This window comes from Triturus cristatus, chromosome 4_2 (assembly GCF_964204655.1).
Source record: "Triturus cristatus chromosome 4_2, aTriCri1.1, whole genome shotgun sequence".
Lineage (NCBI taxonomy): Eukaryota > Metazoa > Chordata > Amphibia > Caudata > Salamandridae > Triturus > Triturus cristatus.
The window spans coordinates 737,935,778-737,955,751 of record NC_140586.1 but is presented as its reverse complement, the minus strand read 5'-3'; the positions used below and the strand labels follow the sequence as shown (position 1 = coordinate 737,955,751).

Sequence of the window (19,974 nt, the reverse complement as noted above, 5' to 3'; positions counted from 1 at the left end):
GCGAGAGGGTGGACACGAAAGCTTGGATTGCCCAAGATCCCGAGCATCGCGCTCTTCTGGACCAACTGCTGTATGTGGATAACAGACTATATGTACCAGAAAAGTCCCTTCAACTTCAGGCATTACAGTGGGTACATGATACCCTCTTAGGAGGACACTTGGGAAAAGATAAAACACTTCAGCATTTGTCTAGATACTTCTGGTGGGAAACGATGTCTGCAGACTTGCAACAATACGTAGCTGAATGCGCCTTTTGTACACAAGCCAAGGCAGTACATCAAAGACCCCAAGGGCTGCTACAATCCATACCCATACCTCCTGCGCCATGGCATACTGTGTCCATGGATTTTATTGTGGACATGCCACCCAGTCTAGGCCATAACACCATTTTAGTGGTCATCGACCACTTAACTAAGATGGGACACTTTGTAGCCCTCACCAAGCTACCCACGGCCGGAGCATTAGCTACCATCTTTCTTCAGAACATAGTCCGCTTACACAGAATTCCAGCTGTCCTAATCACCGACAGAGGAACCCAATTCACCTCTAGGTTCTGGAGGGTATTATGTAACATTCTAAAGAACGAGGCCAAATTATTTACAAGTTATCACCCCCAGACAGATGGCAAAACCGAGAGGTTGAATCAAACCTTAGAACAGTACCTCAGATGCTTCACCTTGCAATACCATGACGAATGGAGAACCTTGCTATGGACTGCCGAATTTACCTATAACAACACCAACCACTCTTCCTTAGGTACATCCCCCTTCTTTTGTTTACATAGTTTCCACCCTAACATGTTACCTTTTGACCAACCAGGGAGATCCACTCTCCCTACAATACAAGAACATCATGCCGATCTGAAGGCCGTATTAGCCGAAACCAAGCAGCACCTAGAGCTCGCTCAAGCGAGAGACAAGATCAATGCAGATAAAAGGAGAATTCCATCCCCCTCATATCAACTAGGGGATAAATTATGGCTGAGCACAAAACATTTACGTCTCAAGGGGAACACTAGGCTACAACCTAAGTTTGTGGGGCCTTATGCCATAGTGGGCATAGTCAATCCAGTAGCTATGAGACTACAACTTCCAGCTAGATGGCACATACATCCAGTCTTTCACGTCTCTCTCTTACGACCCTATCGCATCGGCACGAGACAGCCAGCCAGACCCACACCTGTAGAAATAGATGGGGAAGAAGAGTATGAGGTACATGACATCCTTGATTCCAGACGGGTTAGAGGGAGGTTGCAATATCTCATAGACTGGAAGGGATATGGTCCGGAAGAGAGATCCTGGGAACCAGTGACACACTTACATTGTCCTCATCTCCGCAGGAGGTTTCACAGGTGTTTTCCTACAAAACCTGGTGGACCGCCGAGGCGACGGTCGTTAAGAGGGGGTTCTGTCACAGCGCGTAAGTGAGGATAGAAATGCGGGAGATGAATGAGGCACTACGTCTCCCAGAATGCTTGGTACGAATGTGATTGGGTGTCCTACCTCTCTTTCTACTGTTTTCTATGTAATCCCTTCCCTCCCGGAACACGGGGCTCGTCACCTGATGACCTCGTCAGACGCTGAGTCCCGACAAGCTCGTGAGGTTCCAGCGCTTCCTGAATAACCCCGACGCAACCACAGAACCGTACCGGGTAAGCGGTGCCTGGCCTCGTCCTGAAACTCGCCTCAAAACTTCTCCGAAGGTTTCCCAGAAAGGTGCGGGTTTTCGAGATACCGCAACGCTGCACTCACACGTCTCGTCGAGTGAGCATTTAAATACTTCCTTCGGGCTGCCGTCCATACTGCGGACCCCCCGGCTCTGTGCATGAGTGCGGAGCCAGTATTCAGCCCACTCTCACTCTCCAGCCCATACCTTTTTGAACACGCTTAGGAGCGCGAGTTGAGGTACCCAGGGGCTATCTACGCATTGTCAATACCGCGGGTATTGCGGAAGAATTCTTTGAGCGCAGGAGCGCTTAGTGATCGCTCAGGTCACATGACTATGGAGAGCTGGTAATGACTCGCAAGCACACGCGCAAGAGCGCTTTCTTTGTATTTGTTTTGGCGTGACTTTGAAGAGCTGTTGTAGGCTCCATCGCACACGCGCAGGAGCGCTTTATTTTGTTTTTCAAGGCTTAACTTCAGAGAGCTGCAGAGGTAGCTCTGACTTCTAACTAAATACCGTTACGTGGCGGTTGGCTACACACGTGCGCCCCGGAGCGCTACCACTCTGAATTACTACTGCACCGAGAGCCGCTGTTAGGCTCGGATCCTAGCCCATTGAAGCACATACAGCGGAGACTTTCTCACTGAACGCTTGCTGTCTTCCGAGGTAGTGTTCCTTTGCTTCTCTCCTGTATGCTTGGGGCAGACTCACAAGGTACGTGTATTACTTGCAAACCTGTATGGAGTAGTTGGGGGAGGGATAGGGCCACACTTATGGTTGTGTTCTGTGTCTTCCCTGCAGGAACGAATGACGATAGAGAGTGAACGATACAACTCCCAGCAGTCTTCCCTCAAGTCCTGCGGCCCGGACCTTTTTGTTTCATTTATCCATTTTTTCCCTTTCCCCCTCCTTGTGGTTGTCCCAGACGAGGTGAATCACGTTTCTCTCTGGGGGGAACACACAGATAGGGGAAGGGGTTATTCACGTCCACCATCGCTCCTGCTGCAGCCGGCTTAAGGTTGGTACCTACCATCTCCCGTGACATGTTCTCATTATTGGTGGAGGTTTTTTGACTCTCACATGTGAGGGGGTTACAGGGTATTTCCCCCGACCTGGCAGCACCGTGCTTACTCTCAGCATAGTAAACATAAATCAAACTAGCCTGAGTGCCAAGCTTCCTGTTTTTACTAAAAAACCCTACTTCGAGATAGCAGGTTCTTTGTACTTGACTATAATTCTTAACAAAAGTAGTGTCTGTCTTTCACATGGGCCTGTCTTTCACTCTTCCATTTTTCTTCCCTCCTCCCCGTCCCACCAACAAGGAGGACTGGCTGCACAGACTGAACCCCAGGCATGCCATGTCTTACTACACGACCGAACACAAAAGGACAATTCTTAGCGGTGACCAAGCACAACATGTTGCACTGGATTACCCTATGTGCTAATAAAGTCTACAATGCTTTGAGAAATAATATTGCTGCAGCTCGCATTCGTGCCCATAACTCCAGGATCATGACTGTTCCCACCGCTCTCACCAGAGATGCCCAGTAGTTCACATCAGCTGGGCAGCAACATGGCCATCCTTACATAATTTTGCTAAAAAGTACTGCCTCACAGCTCAAGCTACTCACGCCCACCTGGGAGGATATTGCTTTGGGACACATTCATAAGGTGAGGAATCTACAAGAAGAGGTATCCAGCCGTAGAAAAAGTTACTTACCTTCTATAACAATATTTCCGAAGGATACTATGGGGTCTATTCACAAAGGTAAATATACACATGTACATTTAGGGCCTGAGTATGATCTCGCTAGGAAGGCCTCCAGACGGGTTCCGCAACAAGAAAATCCGATTCAGAGCCTATGTTCCTGACCGGAACGTCCCCCATTCCAAACGACCAAGTACGATGCAAAGATCTTGTCCGCGTCGACCGAATCATTTCCGAACCCGATCCTGTCAGTCCGACTCGTTCGCAGCCGATTCATGCTGTGCAATGGAGCCAGCTTCTGAACTCAGCGAGACAAAACAGCTATGGGAATCGGACTTCAGGGGCTGTAGTGGACCCCCCCTTCACCTGGTGCCCTCCGAATCTGTCCTGTGTGGGTACCGAGGGCCCCCCCCCCTTTCCATGCATGCACAGTTTGGCGGGCACCACAGGGTGTACGCTTCTCCCTACCCACCCCTTTTTGCTATGGGAGCCTGTTTATGTGTTTAGTATACAGGCTCCCATAGAGTTCAATGGGAGTCCGAGCGAACCGAGTCTGTCACCATATGGGTGCATCGTACTCGGTCGCTCGGACTCGCAGAACACAATTCGCTAGGAAAGCCCTCCGGATCCGAGACGCACGGGGGGCTTTCCTTGCGAGATCGTACTCGGGCCCTTCATTGTGTGCATATTTACTACTACACCTAGGTGTAAGTCTAGGCCTTAGTGCTAGTCACCATTTACAAGTGTAGATTTACACCTGTGTGTGGACTTATATGTTTCTACCTTTCAAATTAGGGGACAGAGCCTACTGCAACAGGATTTATGACTGCAAACTTACTATTAGTCACTTTGCTTATGTAGGTGGCATGCTCAGTAGAGGTCTCCATATGGAAAAATATAGGGACATTTTGTAAAGTTTATTATTGTTTAAAAAATATGCAAATATATGTTAATGTTTGATATAATTGCACATTATTATTATTATTATTATTTTTTTGTCATACAATACTAAAGGCAGCCCAAAGTAGGACTGAAAGCAAAAAGAAAAAGGAAAACAACATTCAAACAGTAAGTACAGAGTGCCATGCAAAGTCATACAGAGCAAGGCTAATTTCGATTGTAAATTAATTTGAACTATTTATTAATAGCCAATAAAATTAAATGTATATTTATAATTAATTTAAAGATATTAATTTATAAACAATAATATTTGAACAATATAATTCCCATCCTCACTAACATTTTTTGTTTCTTTCAGATCTAGATTTGTTAAATTTAACTAATTTAAAGTATGTTTAATTTATAAATAATAATGTAAAAGTTGAGTTGCCCTTTTAAAAATTACATTTATCATCAATTTTTTAAATATTAAAATGATTTAATACATATATTTTTAACATAGAAATATATTTACATATATATTAAACGTTGAAATAATCTAATTATTTTAACAAAGTTCCTATAATGTGTTATTTTATTTCTCTGCCTCTGTTGTTTTCTATGGGAGTGTGTTGCAGTACCTATGAATGGTGGTGTGTGGTGCTTGACTTACTACAAGGCTTCGCTGGAGTACATTCAAACCTGTTTTGAGACCTTTTGGGCTCTAGTAACTTAAGATGAACAGTTTATGAATAGCAATGGCGTACGGGCTTTATAACGAGTCTGGCGGTCCACAGACCGCCAGACTCGCGGCATGCCAATCTCGCGGGGGCGCAGTGGTGGTGATTTTCCGACCACCCCATTACGACCAGGGCAGTCAGGCTGCCCTGGGTCCACCACAACCAATAGGGATCAGAGATCCCTAGCTGTGTTGTAGTGTTTTTGAGACTGCAATATGCCTGGCGGGGCTGCTGCGGCCCCGCCGAGTATATTACGAGTTTTCTCATCGCCACACCTTTCAGAGCGTTGAGACCGCTATGAAAAGTGTGACAGTGAGGAAACAAAGGGGGCCCCTTCTGCCTCACGCCGTGTTGATGCACAGAGGGGAGCACAACGTGTGCACTGCAGCAGTCCATGCCATGCAAATACTGCCTTTGACGTTCCCATTGTGGTGCCTATTTCATAGGCACAGCCCTGGTAATGCCAAAGAACCGCCCACCAGACAGGAAAAAAATCCTATTCAGGCAGGTGGTTTGTACATGGGTTTGGTGGTGCGGGAGCGGGGCAGACCTGCTCCCGCACCACCAAACTCATAATGAGGCCCTTATTTTCTGGGCGGGGGGGTGTTTGCACCAGTCTGTCTTTTCTTCAGACCCATCCTTAAATTTCCCTTTACTCTCCCATTTAGGACTAAGTATTCCCCATTTAGTCGTACTCAAATATACTACTAAAATGTATAGCTACACGTGTGGAGATTTGTGCCAGTGTGGTGGAGCTCTCTGCCTAGAAACAATAGGCAAGACGGAAATCTCCAGCCATTAGTTTGTGAATTGTTTTTTGTAGTACATGAATAGCACTACTGAAGTACTACCCTATGCACTACAAAATATAGTTTGTAAATAGGCCGCTATATCTTCCTGCACTTTCCTTACTACCCTCCTTCCTCCCTTGCGATTATTGAGATTCCAAGGTATGCAAGCATATCATACGCTGCATTGTTGCTGCTGCTGTTGCTTTTTTTGGTTCCTCTCAAGGCTTGATGGGGAGCAGGGAAAATGCCATGAACTGAATCCAGTGCACCAGTTAGATCATTATATACTTCAATATCATCACATTCTGGGCAGGCAGAGTCGGGCCTGAGGGCACATAGCTTCAGAGCTACTGATGGGAAAAAGTTTCCAGCTCCACTCTGGTGCCTGGAGGATACTATTAAGCTGAGGAATTAGATGGAGATATAGAATCCACCAGAAAAAGTGTTACCAGGATGCAAGTAACTTTTTCTGCACATCATGACAGCCTATATACACACACACAAACACATTGATTTAACATGATTTGCCAGTTACAGTGCATGGTTATCCATGTTATTTAATGCTTTTAAAATATCACTTGAAAAGAATATTTAATACCTCACACTTCCTCTCCTACTTGTCTCAAGGCGTGAAATCATCTCATACACAACTCACATTATAGTACATAAGCAGCTTATATAGAAGTCACTATCTAATCATGTTTTACGCCACTTTCTCTTGCAGTCATAAGGAAGCTATTGATGAAAAATCATCATGAATCAAAGGCTGTACTTCATCGCTCATTTTCTCTTGAAGAGGACAGACAGACAAAAGGGAAACTAAAGATGCCAGCAAGGGAAGAAGCGTCTCAAAGGCGTGCTCTCCATCAGTTGCTCGACTGAAAGGGAGCAAAAAATGTTTTAGAAGCACAGGCTCCTAAAAATATGGCCACCCAGTCAGGATGGGTTATAAGACACCACAAACTCACCCCTTTATCATCAGCTGCTCAAACATGAATACGTCAGCCCTGCTACACTGCAAATTGAACTATGCTCCCACCCATATTGTTAGAACAACATAATGAGAGAATAAAGGTCTATACATATGCCCACCATCCTGGCAGCAAAAGGGCCTGCAACAACAAAGACCAAGATTAGGGGACTAGAGCATCAAAGTCTATTGAAAAATGTTCAGCCTTATCCATAAGGAAAGGCTTTGGAAAAATGGCTGAACTGAGGAATAACGTTCTCCGTCCCTGCACCTCTGCTTGCGGTAATTCCTCCTCCCACTTGCTTTCATACAGCCCAGCACTCTCTACTGCCCATGCTGAACTGTCTTCATCACAATATGCACCCTTGCCACTCCTTGTGGTCCAATCTTAAATATTAACTTTTGCATTTAAGCGTGGTACAAGGTGAATGGGAAAGAAAATCAAAACGTATCTCCTCATGCTGAACAGCCTTGTTTGGCGCTCCTAGAAACTACCATTTTCTTATTGTCGTTCTTTCATGTCCTTGATGGTACGTTAAGTCAGTGGTTATTACTGTATCATCAAAGCAGGGTTATGGAGGTGGTAACGTGTGAAATGAGTGTTGGTGCATATTTGTTGTGTGCTATTTTGTCGGGGTGATGATGTGTTTTGTTGCTTTTAGGTCTCGTCTACAAGATAGGGAAAATACATATTCTGAGCATGCTGTGATATTAGAGCCCGCCCACTGATTACCATTGGTTGGCTTTATTGTCACACTCATTTCCGTGTTGCTCTCTCAAGCCGGTGTAGTTCTCCACCACACCCTCTGTGTTGTTCTCGCCCTTATCTGCTTCTCCACTGAGTGCTGCTTCCTCCTTCCACTCACCCACTCCCAATTGCTGCCTCCTAATAATCGACATTTGTAAAGCGCAAACAATCACCCGTAAGGGTCTCTAAGCGCTGGGGGCCGTCGGCAAGATTAAGCAAGCTATTGCCCAGAGTCACATGGTGCTGGGCTAATCTGCCACCGGCGATCGAACCGTGATCCCCAGATTCCGGAGTCAGTCGCCCTGGCCGAGGCGCCACACCTCTTCTACTCTGTGCTTCCTCTGTGATCTTTTAATTTATTTATTTTTGTGAAGAACCTGACAGTAAACTGTTTCCAGCCTGTTCGTCTTTAAAGAGCGTTTGCATTACCTCTATTTCTTTTTTTAATTTACTGATCACCTTTGATTGATAAATAAAACAATGGTGCCCATGCATGTGGCATACAAAATGACGTGGCGGCATCATCTGGCCTTTTTTTGTAGCTTCTAGCCAGGCACTGGAAAAGCGAACAGATCTCGAAAGTGAGACCCATTGGCGTTGCCAAGGCTTGTTTATTTTGTTGTGGATTGGTGTTGTACTATTGAAATGTTGTTGTGCTGTATCGTGTGGTTGTTATGATGCATTCTGCATTGAATGTTTTGTTGTGCTGTGCCCTGTTCTGTTTTAATGATGTTGATGTAATTGTTTGTGTTTTTGTTGTGCTCTTGTGTTTCCTTTAAAGATGTCAATGCACACTGCTACAACTCCAAGCAAAGCAGCTCGACTGAAAGTCCCCGTGACAAGCAACCCTTTGCCACTGTTCAAGCCGGTGCAAAAGCCCTGCTACAGCTCTTTAACTACTTCAGACACCAGACAGCCCCAAACGAGGGCAGAGACCGTCTTACATCTGCACTTGGATTGCTCCTGAGTGAATGTCGAGTTTCATTCGTAAGCCATCTGTATCGGGAGAATCTTGTCTATGAAACTTACACACAGTCCATCCACAAAACAGGGAAAGTGGGCTGTGCTGTAGCATCCCTTGAACGCACAGCAGCACCGCCTTGAGGAACTCACCGAACATGATGTAGTAGGCGGAGTCGCCGTGCATTTCCTCCTGCTTCAGGTCGGCGGGGAAGAGCTTCATGTATCCGCCGCCGCAGTCGATGCTCTGCTCGTGTTTCACTGTGAACTGAATGACTAACGCTTGACCGTCGTTCGAGAAGGGCTCAAATCTGGATGAGATTGCGTAAAATTTGGCGTCTTCGCTCGTCTGCAAACCTGGAAGAGAGAACAAATACTAGTGTCAGCCTTTCACACACAGGTAATGAGGCCTCCTCAATTTATTTATACACTCCACCCCTTTTAAGAGAACATTTTAATGACTTACAAAGTCAGACGAGCTGCTGTAGCGAAATGAATTAGAAGTGCCCTCCACAGGAAAAACGTCAGAGAAAGATTAGAAAAAGCAGCTGCTTTTACGATCACACAATGTGTCTGGCGTGAGGGTACACGCGTCACCCTAAATCTGTAGGTGTTGCCCTTGTTTCTTAGACACTGTTACAACTGCATTTCCCCCAAGACCCATAAAAAAGAACATCCGTTGAAAAGGCTGCTTTTTGGGGTGCTTGTAGTATTCCACAGTTAGTGTTTGTAGGTGATGTCACACCACATCTGCGGGCCAGGCGTGGCCCGCGGGGACCTAATAAATGGGGCCGCCCGCTCGGGGACGTGGTCTCCAACCACAGTCTGTAGGCGTGGGTGTGCTGTGTCACGCTGGCTCTACGCGCGCTGCGCTGCCATGAGGTCACCCCCGTGGCCCTGACGAGCCGATAGCACACTGGCGACGAGGGTGGGGGCTCACAAAATCCCAGCGTTGAAGCTCCGTCGACTTCACGCTCATCGGCTCCCGACTCCTGCACCTGAGCGCACATGCGCCGGCCCGTCTTGCCCGCACGAGGCCGCGCGTACACCGCTGACTCCTCGCGTGTGACCCCTGCTGCCGTCTCGCACTCCGCTAGCGCTGCTCCCGGCCCCAGAACAGCCTGCCTGCCTGTACCCTGCTGACAAGAGCCCCACTGCACCACGAAGGCAGCTAGAGGACAAAAAACAAAAAAAAAGGATAAAACAGAAAGGGAGTCGCGCAAGGCCCAGGTGGATACACCCATTGCAGAGGGGGTCTGGAAGATCGTCAAAGGAGAGCACTGCGCCTACCCACAAGCACTGGGCCAAAGCACTGTAACTAGAAACAAAAAGGAAAGTAAAACTGAAAGTAACTGCAAGAGGACGCAGGGAAGGATACACTCAGCCTCATTTTAAGCGCTGGACCAAAAGTGTGGTATCCAGTGCCCCAAGGTGGCACAGACCCACGAGCCTGGCCAACACCCCCAGCTGGCCGAACAGCAGCGTCACACGCACACAAGAGACGCCACAGAGGTAACACCGGAAATCAAGGTAGAGGCCCGTCACCTACAGCGCCCGACACAATGGTTGATAATGCCCAGAGAGCCGCACAGGGACCAGCGCCAGCTCCTGCTCCCGCCCCATTCCAGCACGCTGCGTCGGGAGTGCTACCACCATTCAGCGAACTAGAAGACCCTGCGACAGCGTCGCCCAGATGGAAGATCTGGATAGAACGGCTCAACAATTACTTCATCGTGACCAGGGAAACCGACGACGCTATTAAAAGGTCTTTGCTCCTGCACTACGCAGGAGATGAGATATTCAAGCTGTTCAAGCACTTGCCTAACACCGGAGCAGCGAATGATTACGACGCAGCAGTAACCGCCCTGAATGCCCATTTTGACCCCCAACTGAACCCAGACTTTGAACGTTTCAAACTGCGCCAGGCTCGGCAGAGAGAAGGGGAGTCAATGGACGCGTTCTATGCCCGACTGCGCGAGCTCGCTAGCACGTGCACAGAAGACGACCAGCCAAAGGAGATACGAGCGCAACTAATACAGGGGTGCCGTGACAAGACGCTGAGAGGGCTCATTCTCCGGCAGCCAAAAATCGCACTCGAGGAAATGCTTGTATTGGCGAGAACACATGACTTGGCGGCAGCCAGAGCAAATGAGATGGACCAGGCGCTCACGAAGACCCCAGCACAGTCCGGAAACGTCAAGGTAGAGCAGGCGGATGCTATTCGCGCCAAACCAAGGGGAGGCCCGTTCAGGACCCAGAACACAGAGAAGTCCAAATCAAAGTGTGGGTATTGTGGGCATGAACCACACGCTGCGAAAGACTGCCCCGCACAAGGGAAGACGTGCACCAACTACGGGATACCGAACCACTTCTCGTCGGTATGCCGCAGACGCACGAGGGACCGGGAGGTCCGGAACAGACGACCCCCGACAAAGGCGGTAAGGCACCTGTCGGTGACGGACGTGAGGCCGCCCGAAGACCCCAAAAGAAGAGGGAAGAAGTACCAAGAAACGAGTGAAGAGTCATCGGACGAAGATGAAGGAGAGGCCTACCTCATCTTATTCGCGCAAGAACTCAAGCTGCGCCGCAGGCCCCAACCAACGTGCGTTGTCCACGTGGTGGGAACAGAAATACAGGCGGTCATCGATACCGGAGCCACGGTGAACGTCATGGGCCTGCAACAATACCGCCAGCTGAAGCCCCGGCCCGAGGTAAGGCCGTCCAAAACACAAATATATGCTTACGGAGCCGACACACCCCTGCCATTAAAAGGAAAAATCACAGTACCAATCAAGGCGGATGATCGAGAAGTAACGGTGACAATACACGTGGTTAACAGAGAAGCAGACACCCTTCTAAGCAGCCACACTGCAGAAGACCTGGGTCTGATCTCGTTCGCAAGGAGAATACAGACTCACCAAGTGGAGGAACTGCTCAGCCAATTCCCCGAACTATTCAAGGGGCTGGGACATATCAAGTGTAGTCCAGTCAAGCTACACATTGATGAGGCAGTCGCCCCGGTTGCACTGCGGCACCGGAGAATCCCGTTCCACCTGCGGCCGCTAGTGGAAAAAGAGCTGGAAGCCCTAGAAAAGCAAGGCGTCATTGAGAAGGTGACCGGGCCGACCCCCTGGGTGTCGCCGATGGTCATCGCAGAGAAGCCAAAACAACCGGGGGCAATACGCCTCTGTATTGACATGAGATTGCCGAACAAAGCAATACGGCGGGAGCGACACATCACGCCAACAATGGATGACATCATAGCGGATGTGAATGGGTCCAAGTGGTTTTCGAAGATCGACCTAAACGCAGGGTATCACCAACTCCCACTAGCCAAGGACAGTCGATACATTACCACGTTCAGCACCCATCTAGGGCTAAGGAGATACAAGAGACTCAACTTCGGCATATCGTCGGCAGCCGAAGTGTTTCAGAACACGATAAGAGAGATGCTGTCTGGTTTGCCCAGCGTACTAAATGTCAGTGATGACATCCACATTTACTCAGCGACAGCGGCAGAGCACTACAAACATCTCCGCAACACACTGGCGCGCCTCAGAGACCACGGGGCGACCCTGCATAAAGAGAAATGCCAGTTCTTTCAGCCATCCTTGGAATTCTTCGGATACGTGTTTAACCAAGAGGGCATCCAAGTAGACCCGAGGAAGTCCCAAGCCATCAGAGATGCACCGGCCCCGCTGACTCCAACAGAAGTACGCAGTTTCCTAGGTATGGCTATTTACTGTGGGAGATTCATCCCAGGACTAGCCACACGGGCGGAGCCACTGCGAGCCCTCACGAAATCAGACGCGAAGTGGCAGTGGGGACAGAGAGAAGACGAGGCCTTCCAGAGCATCAAGGATGCCCTCCTAGGAGAAGCTACACTCGCGTACTTTGACCCCGCAAAGCCGACCGAAGTCTTAGTAGACGCCAGCCCGGTGGGGTTGGGCGCCGCCCTGACCCAGGAACAAGACCCAGGGCGGTGGGCAGCATTGTCGTTCGCCAGCAAGTCACTGACTTTCACGGAAGCCAGGTACACACAGATCGAACGGAAAGCCCTAGCGATTAAATGGGCCTGTAACCATTTTCACCTATACCTCAAGGGACAGCCGTTCACGATGGTCACCGACCACCAACCACTTGTGCCCCTCTTCAATGGAACAGCGCCTCACCCCCCGCCGCGGATAGAAAGATGGGCGGTACAGCTACAACCCTATGAAATGGAAGTAGTGTACCGGCCCGGCACCAAGAACGCGACGATTTCCTGTCCAGGCACCCGGCCCCGGCGGCTGCACACGAAGACACCAAGGAGGTTGAACAATACATCCACCTAGTATCCACTGCGGCCTGCCCGGTAAACATGACCTTAGAGGACATCAAAGAAGCAGCTGCCACGGACGAGGTGTACCAAAGAACTCTAGCCGCCGTTCAGGCAGGGCTGTGGACTAACTATGCGGCCAGCTAACTCCTGGAGCCAGGCCGAGATAGAATACGCAGGGAAGATGTGGCACGTACGGCATGAACTCAGCGCCACCGACGATGGAATCCTGCTACGAGGAGCACGGCTAGTGATCCCTCAAGCGCTGAGACACAAAGCAACCCGACTGGTCCACGGGGGACACCAAGGCATCACGAAAATGAAGGCCACGATGCGGGAGAAGGTCTGGTTCCCCGAGCTGGAGACGATGGTAGAAGAATACGTCCGGCGATGCCCGCTGTGCCAGCTGACCGGAGGGGCAGAAAGACTGGCTCCAGTGATCACCGAAAATGCCAGCACGGTCCCGTGGTCGAGAGTGAGCATGGACTTTGGGAGTTTCCCCAGGGGTAAACACACCCTAGTACTCATGGATGAGTTCTCAAAGTACCCGGTGGTGGAACTGGTGGCCTCGACAGCATTCACCCAAGTAGAACCCATCCTAGAGAAAGTGTTTGCGATGTTTGGTTTTCCCCAGGAAATCCGCAGCAACAATGGACCCCCATTCCAAGGCGCAGAGTTTGCCACGTTCCTCAGCCAGTGAGGAGTGCACCACCGACGAGTAACCCCCCAATGGCCGCAAGTCAACGGCGACGTGGAGCGCTTCATGCGCACCCTAAACAAGGTATTCCGTATCGCAGGTGTGGAACAAACGGACCCCGAGAGACGGCTTCATGAATTCTTACGGGAGTACCGAATCACACCCCACTGCACCACTCAAAGAAGCCCGTGGGCCCTGATGTTCCAAGGTCCATGGAGAGACCTCTTCCCCACGTGCCCAGGGTGGGCCTCGCCACCTGTAGCTGCTGAGGAAGTGCAAGCCCGAAGAACCCGCCGAAACCAACGAGCGAGCATCCACCACCAGGCCACATCCAGAACCATTCAGACCGGAGCTACAGTCCTCCTCAAGGACCGTCGCCCGGGGGGGGGGGAAGTTCAGAACGAACTATGAACCGGGGGCATGGACAGTAACCGCAAGCCGAGGGACCATGGTAACTGCCAGGAAAGGAGGTGATGAGGTATACAGGAATATCTCCTGGTTCTAAGAAGTACCCTCAGAACACCCCGAGGGGCCCACGGGAGAATCCACGGAGGGCACCTCCACCGATGCCCCCGGAAGTCCTGAGAATGCGAGGGGGTCAGCAGATAACCTACCGGCTGAAGACAGGCAAGACCCCTGTCCTCGGATGCGGGGATCTCCGCAAAGGTATTGCCTAAGGCCAAATCCGCGCCCCAGCCAGCGTCTTAAAGACTTTGCCTGTTGAAGACCGCCAGACGCTGACGCCGGAAGGCACGCAAGTATCACCACTCCGGTGGTTTGAACCCTGTGAACTATTGTGAAGTTTGTTTGGTTGTTTTGAACCAAGTTGGATAGGGATGTAGTATTCCACAGTCTAGTGTTTGTAGGTGATGTCACACCACATCCGCGGGCCAGGCGTGGCCCGCGGGGACCTAATAAAAGGGGGCGCCCGCTCGGGGGCGTGGTCTCCGACCACAGTCTGTAGGCGTGGGTGTGCTGTGTCGCGCTGGCTCTACGCGCGCTGCGCTGCCATAAGGTCATCCCCGCGGCCCTGACGAGCCGAAAGCACAGTGCTCATACATTGCTGTTCCTGTCTCTACCCCGAGCCTTTAAATGGGATGAAAAAAGTAGGGGGGGGTCTCTAAGAGGGGGTGGCCTAAATAATTAAAAGTGTGGCTTGAACATGTAAAGTACATTTCTGTGATCCCCGTAATGCACCACCCAACCAGTATTGTGGTGCCTCTCTGAGCTTTCTGGTATTGCGTCCAGATATATAACACCACAACAAATGAGATGCACCTAAAACCAGCCAAGACTATTGGCTTTGTCGATGGGATTCAGCTGTTTAAGATTAATGAGTAACGATGATTGTCGCAAATAATTCATATTGAAAATGTTTCAATTCTGAAATTGTGAGACTGTGAATTGAACATTTCTGAGGCCTGTGGAAGTGAAAATGTTTTTTTATAGTGTCTCAACAACTCTTGGAATGTTCACTCTAGCCCATCCCCAGGGCCAAAAATACAGCAAATGGGGGAGGCCTGCACGGTCCCCCTTCCTGTGCCACTAATGGCCCGGGGAGCCCACCCCTGGGGCCCGTCTCAGCAGCTATGTCCCAGGTTGCCCACTTCTGGGACGTAGCAGGTTCCCTGCCGGCAGCGGTAAAGGCAGGGAATCCTGTGTTTGCTTTTGCTTGGTGTGTGCATTTTTAAATCTCCCACCAAGCGGGAGCAAACACCATGTCCACTCCCAGCTGACGGGAGCGTCAAAAATGCTCCTGCCTACTGGGAGTGGACTTTAGATTTGTTTCTCTGCCCGCAGTGATGCAGACAGGGAAACACATCTAAATATTGCCTCAGCCAGGGGTGAGCCGCATTATTAGCTACTCCATCTCTGAGCTGGAGCAATGGATCCCACGGGATCCGGGGAGCTGGCTGGGACTGTGGGGGCCATGGTGCTCTCCGCGGCCTCCTGCGTTACTTTGACGCTGGAGGCCGCGGGGGTCCAGGGTGAAAATCGGCCTGAGGAGGGGGGCTGTGTGCCCCGCTTCCCCAAATTTTATTGGCAGGCACAAGGGTATGCAGGCCCCTTGGGCCGAAATCGTCCTGTTGAGGGGGGCCGTGTGCCCCCTTCCTCTTTAAAATGTGGCCTGGCCTCGGGGTATGGTGTCCCTGAGGCCAAAATCCGCCAGAGGAGAGGGGCCGGGTGCCCCCTCCCCTTAATTTAATGAGTGGCCCTGGGGAATGCTAGTAAGGTTTGGGGAGAGGACCGTGCAACCCCCCCTCCCCTTCATTTTAATGAACGGCCCTGGGGGAAGGGGTCCCCAGGGCCAGGCCCTATGGTTAACCCCCAAAGACAGTTTGGGGTCGGCTGTATGGGGGTGTTGGCTTCAGGGCCTGACTGCAGGCTGTTCACGGCGGGGGTTGCATTTCCATATGGTAATTATTTATTATTTTATGTTATAAAAAAAACTAGAAATTCACTGAAGAAAAAAAAGTTAAAGTATTGTTAAAGTTAGGTGTAATAAAAATATCTGTTTTCGTTTAGAAAAACCATTAGATATTCACTGAAAAAACCAAAGGTTAATGTAACGTTCTAGTTAGGTGAATTTGTTAATGTCAACAGTAACATTTTGAACTAAAAAAAACACAGAAATTCATCAGTTATAGTTAGCAGAGCTAACTATAACATGCGCCCTCGCCATAAACTTCTTATGACCTCACCTTTGACATCACGTATGACATGTTCTATGACATCATTGATGACATCACTTTAGATTAGATTTAGATTAGAAGTGATACACAAGAACCCTTTACATTCTAAAAAGAAGGATCTTGAGTTCTTTTTTGTGGCTATCATAGGACGGGGTTGTTCTAATGGAGTTCCATATCCGCAAAGCAAAGCAAAAATTATTTTAAGGTTTTTATTTTCATAAATCCTAGTGTTTCAAGAAGCAAGTTGGCACTGCTTTTAAGGATGCATTGTCCCCTGAGAGTGCCAGTTTAGGGGCAAGGTAAGGGGTGTTTTTAGAAATACAGCATTTGTACATGATACATGCTAGTTTAAGCATGCTTCTCACCTTAATGGGCACCTGCTTCAATGAACCTAAGATGAGTGATATGTGGTTGCACTTTCTAGTGCCAGTGGCCAGCCTTGCAGCTACAAGCAGAGCTGCTTTTAGTAGAGGAAGATGTATATTTGGAATTTCAACTAAGTACTGAGATTGAGTTCAGCTATTTTTGGATCGAAAAAGTACAGTTCGGTGGTGATACCTGGAGAAACTCAGTTTTCATCAGGTTAAGTTTCAGGTGGCAACACAAAATCCAGGTTTGATTTCTTCAGGTACAATATTCATGCATTTCAAGTCTTCTGGGTTGCTGGGTGGCCTCAGCATAGAAATAGTATGATATAATGAATCTCTTACTGACAGAGGCTAGTGGTTTCATGTATATATTAAAAGGGTGGGAGAGAGAATAGATCCCAGTGGGCTAACATGATTAATAAACACAGGGTTGTAAAGGATGTTTATCAATATGATGTAATGCCTCTTGGTTTCAGATATGATGAGATTCACTTATGGACAATACCATTCATCCCCATTCGCTGCCCGGCATTTACAGAAGGGTGGCTTGATTTGTCATGTCAAAGGCAGCTGAGAGGTCTTTAAGGATCAAGAGACATGAGTCACATTGACAAAGGATACACATTTGTAGGCGTGGCTTTAGCCAAGACCTTTTTAGTTCATAAACATTATATAAGTATATAAGGGTTTTCAGTCAACCCTTTCCATCAAATCATCTGTTGTTGTGTCGTTCACATTTTTCTAATACCCACTGCAGCATACAGCATGGGATAATGGGTCAGCCAACTTCAGTCATTGGCTAACTCCACTTTAAGTGAGGGCATTTTTCACTTTCACAAGGAGCACATCTGAACACAAAGTGCCCAATTACGATGCGGTTAGGAAAGCCTCCTAATGGCATTTGCTCCGCCCGAATCGGATCGGGAACATGTCTTTCCGACCGAATCTGAAAGGTTTCTAGCTGACCGGTTACGATGCGAGATAGGCGTTAGGAATATCCCAATCAGAACCCGACGGCATTTGGAATGGCCGAGGCGCACGGAGCAATATTGTACATCTCTACGGGCCGCGTTTCCAAACGATGCTGGACTCAGACAGCCTTTCCAAATCGTGCCGTCTGACTCAAATCGGCAGTCGGAATCAGACTTTGGGGCCCCGCATTCAGTCGGAACATAGGCTCCCATTGAAGTCAATGAGAGTCCGACCCAATCGTATCTGGAAGCATCTGGATGTATCGTAATCGGTCAGTCGGACTCTCCCGATACGAGTCGGTCAGAAACCATTCCTAAACCGATTTGGTGGAAATGCTTTCCTAACCGCATTGTAATCGGGCCCAAAAGTAGTTCCCCTGGGAGTCAGGTAGTGCTATGGTAATGTGTGCTTTTTGAGACAAAAAATATTCTGCTGTTGAGCAACTTTTTAGATATATTATTGAGAGTTCTTCCAACAAAAATGTTTCACAAAAAACATGACAAAACAATCTGACAGAGCTAAGAGACATACTGGCAGCCAACATGTGACCTACTGACTTTGCCATGCTTGTCAAATTCCAGTATAACTGATGCACCCAGAGCAAAAATCTGACTGAATATTTTTAGGTAGGTTATTCTCTTCAATAAAAAGTTTTAGTTGTAACACAACAGAGCTCCATAGAACTTTGGCTAAGCTCTTTCAGAAATTACTGTGTGGATCTTCTAGTTTTTGGATTTGTTAGCATTTTTGTGGCCAGCTTGCCAATAGTCTATCCTATACATTCTTTGTATTGGCAGTGCTTAATTTGAGGCGGGGGTTGCCGGTGGGGGCAATTGGCACTTATATTAAGGACCAGCGCTTATTTTTCTGCATCTAATAAAAACAGACAAATCACAAGACAAAGGAAGAGAAAGATGGTAAAACCATCACCAAGGGAGAAATCCAGAAACAGCGAAAGAGAGATAAAGAGGCAGGCACTGTCTGACCGAGGACTGAAGAGGCATGAGTTAAGACTATCAGCCTTGGTATTCAGCATGTCAACGTTTAATTGTGCCGGCTCCAGGATTCTGAGCAGAGCTTTGGGCACCGGCGCCCGTTCTTTTACAAATTGAGCACTGTGTATTTAATGTCATCTTAAGGATTTGGGAGACCGTGGGGAGGGCATATTTTGGGGACCCGAGGACAGAAAAAAATGTAATTTAACATGTTATTACCCATTCCCTGATAATTCAGAAGTTTAGACAGAGAAATAGACTAGTCAGTGGTCTAATAGACAGAATTCTCATTTTCCCATGGTGCCCCTTGGAAGGTGGGGCCCTGGGCAATTGGCCACTTTACCCATGCCTTAAAACATCCCTGTGTTTATTGGACTGTATGTTTGTTCACATCTTGCTGTGGAGGAATATGATGGAACACCTATGCTACTTTTGAAGCCAGTCTGTCTCATCACCAAGCTAAAGCTACTCTCACTGAACTCTCCTGCTGTATCAGCAGCAGGGCCCTCACAACTGCCCGCAATCCCTGAAGGCTTTTCATTGGCGGAGAAGCTCCCTTTTGTCGTTGTGACAACTTTTCAAGTCAAGACACACTTCAGTATCTTTTGTCGTTGACTCTTATTGTGACCTTCGTCTCAAATTCATAATTCCCCTCCTTAAAGGCATCATTTTTTCGCAGGCAAGGCCTGCGGTAATGTTTTTACAGATGCTAACTACAGAACGCGTTTGTTTGTCTGTGGCTGGATTTTTAAGAGGCGCTGTAAAGAAGAGTCTTGATAATAAATTGTTGCCATTATTTTGATATGAAGAAGTGATTGCCATGTTTATTTGGGTTAATGATTTTTAAACTATGATGCTTTTAATGTCTTATGTATTTATTGTTGGATGCCTGTTTATGGAAATTATTTTCCTAAATAAGCGTTTACAACTGACTGACAACTAATATATATAAGTTGTCAAGGTCGATAAGTTGTCACAAATAGAGTTGGAATTAGTTAAATCAATTGCAGACGAGTCAGAGATTTAGGAGATAGCAGAATCTTTAAAATCAAAAAGGGTTCAAAGGCATGACGGAATCCCCATGGCACTAATTAAGCACCATGCTGAGCAATGGGCTCAAACATGAAGCAAATATTTAATTACTTTTGGCTACATTGCATAATACTTGCTTCATGGAAAGGAAGCCTGGTAATTCACCAAGGAGTTACAAATTGGAAGCTTTACTGGGTACAACTGGACAAATTGTTTGCAAAGCTGTTGTTATTAAAACTACAACGATAGGTGGGTCCTTTAGGTTTAGTCCCAGTAGCACCTGAAGGCTTTATGGAGGAGGCCTCTACTCTAGTTAATGGCATGGCATTGACAACAATGACAGATAAACATAGGAATACAGGCCACAAAGACTATGCGTGGCATTTATAAGTCGAAGCAGGGTTTTCAATGAGGTAGATAGGGTCTCCCCATTGCAGC

The 19,974-nt window shown here is 48.2% G+C and overlaps 1 protein-coding gene across 1 annotated transcript in view; it reads right to left on the bottom strand.

Annotated features, from left to right (window-relative positions):
- LOC146834986 (calreticulin-like) overlaps window positions 1-19,974 on the bottom strand; it is a 185,511-nt gene that overhangs the window by 110,037 nt on the left and 55,500 nt on the right. Inside the window, exon 3 of the mRNA XM_085602644.1 lies at window positions 8,615-8,818. Coding sequence (XP_085458770.1) covers window positions 8,615-8,818 — 204 coding nt within the window. The remainder of the gene's footprint in view (window positions 1-8,614; window positions 8,819-19,974) is intronic.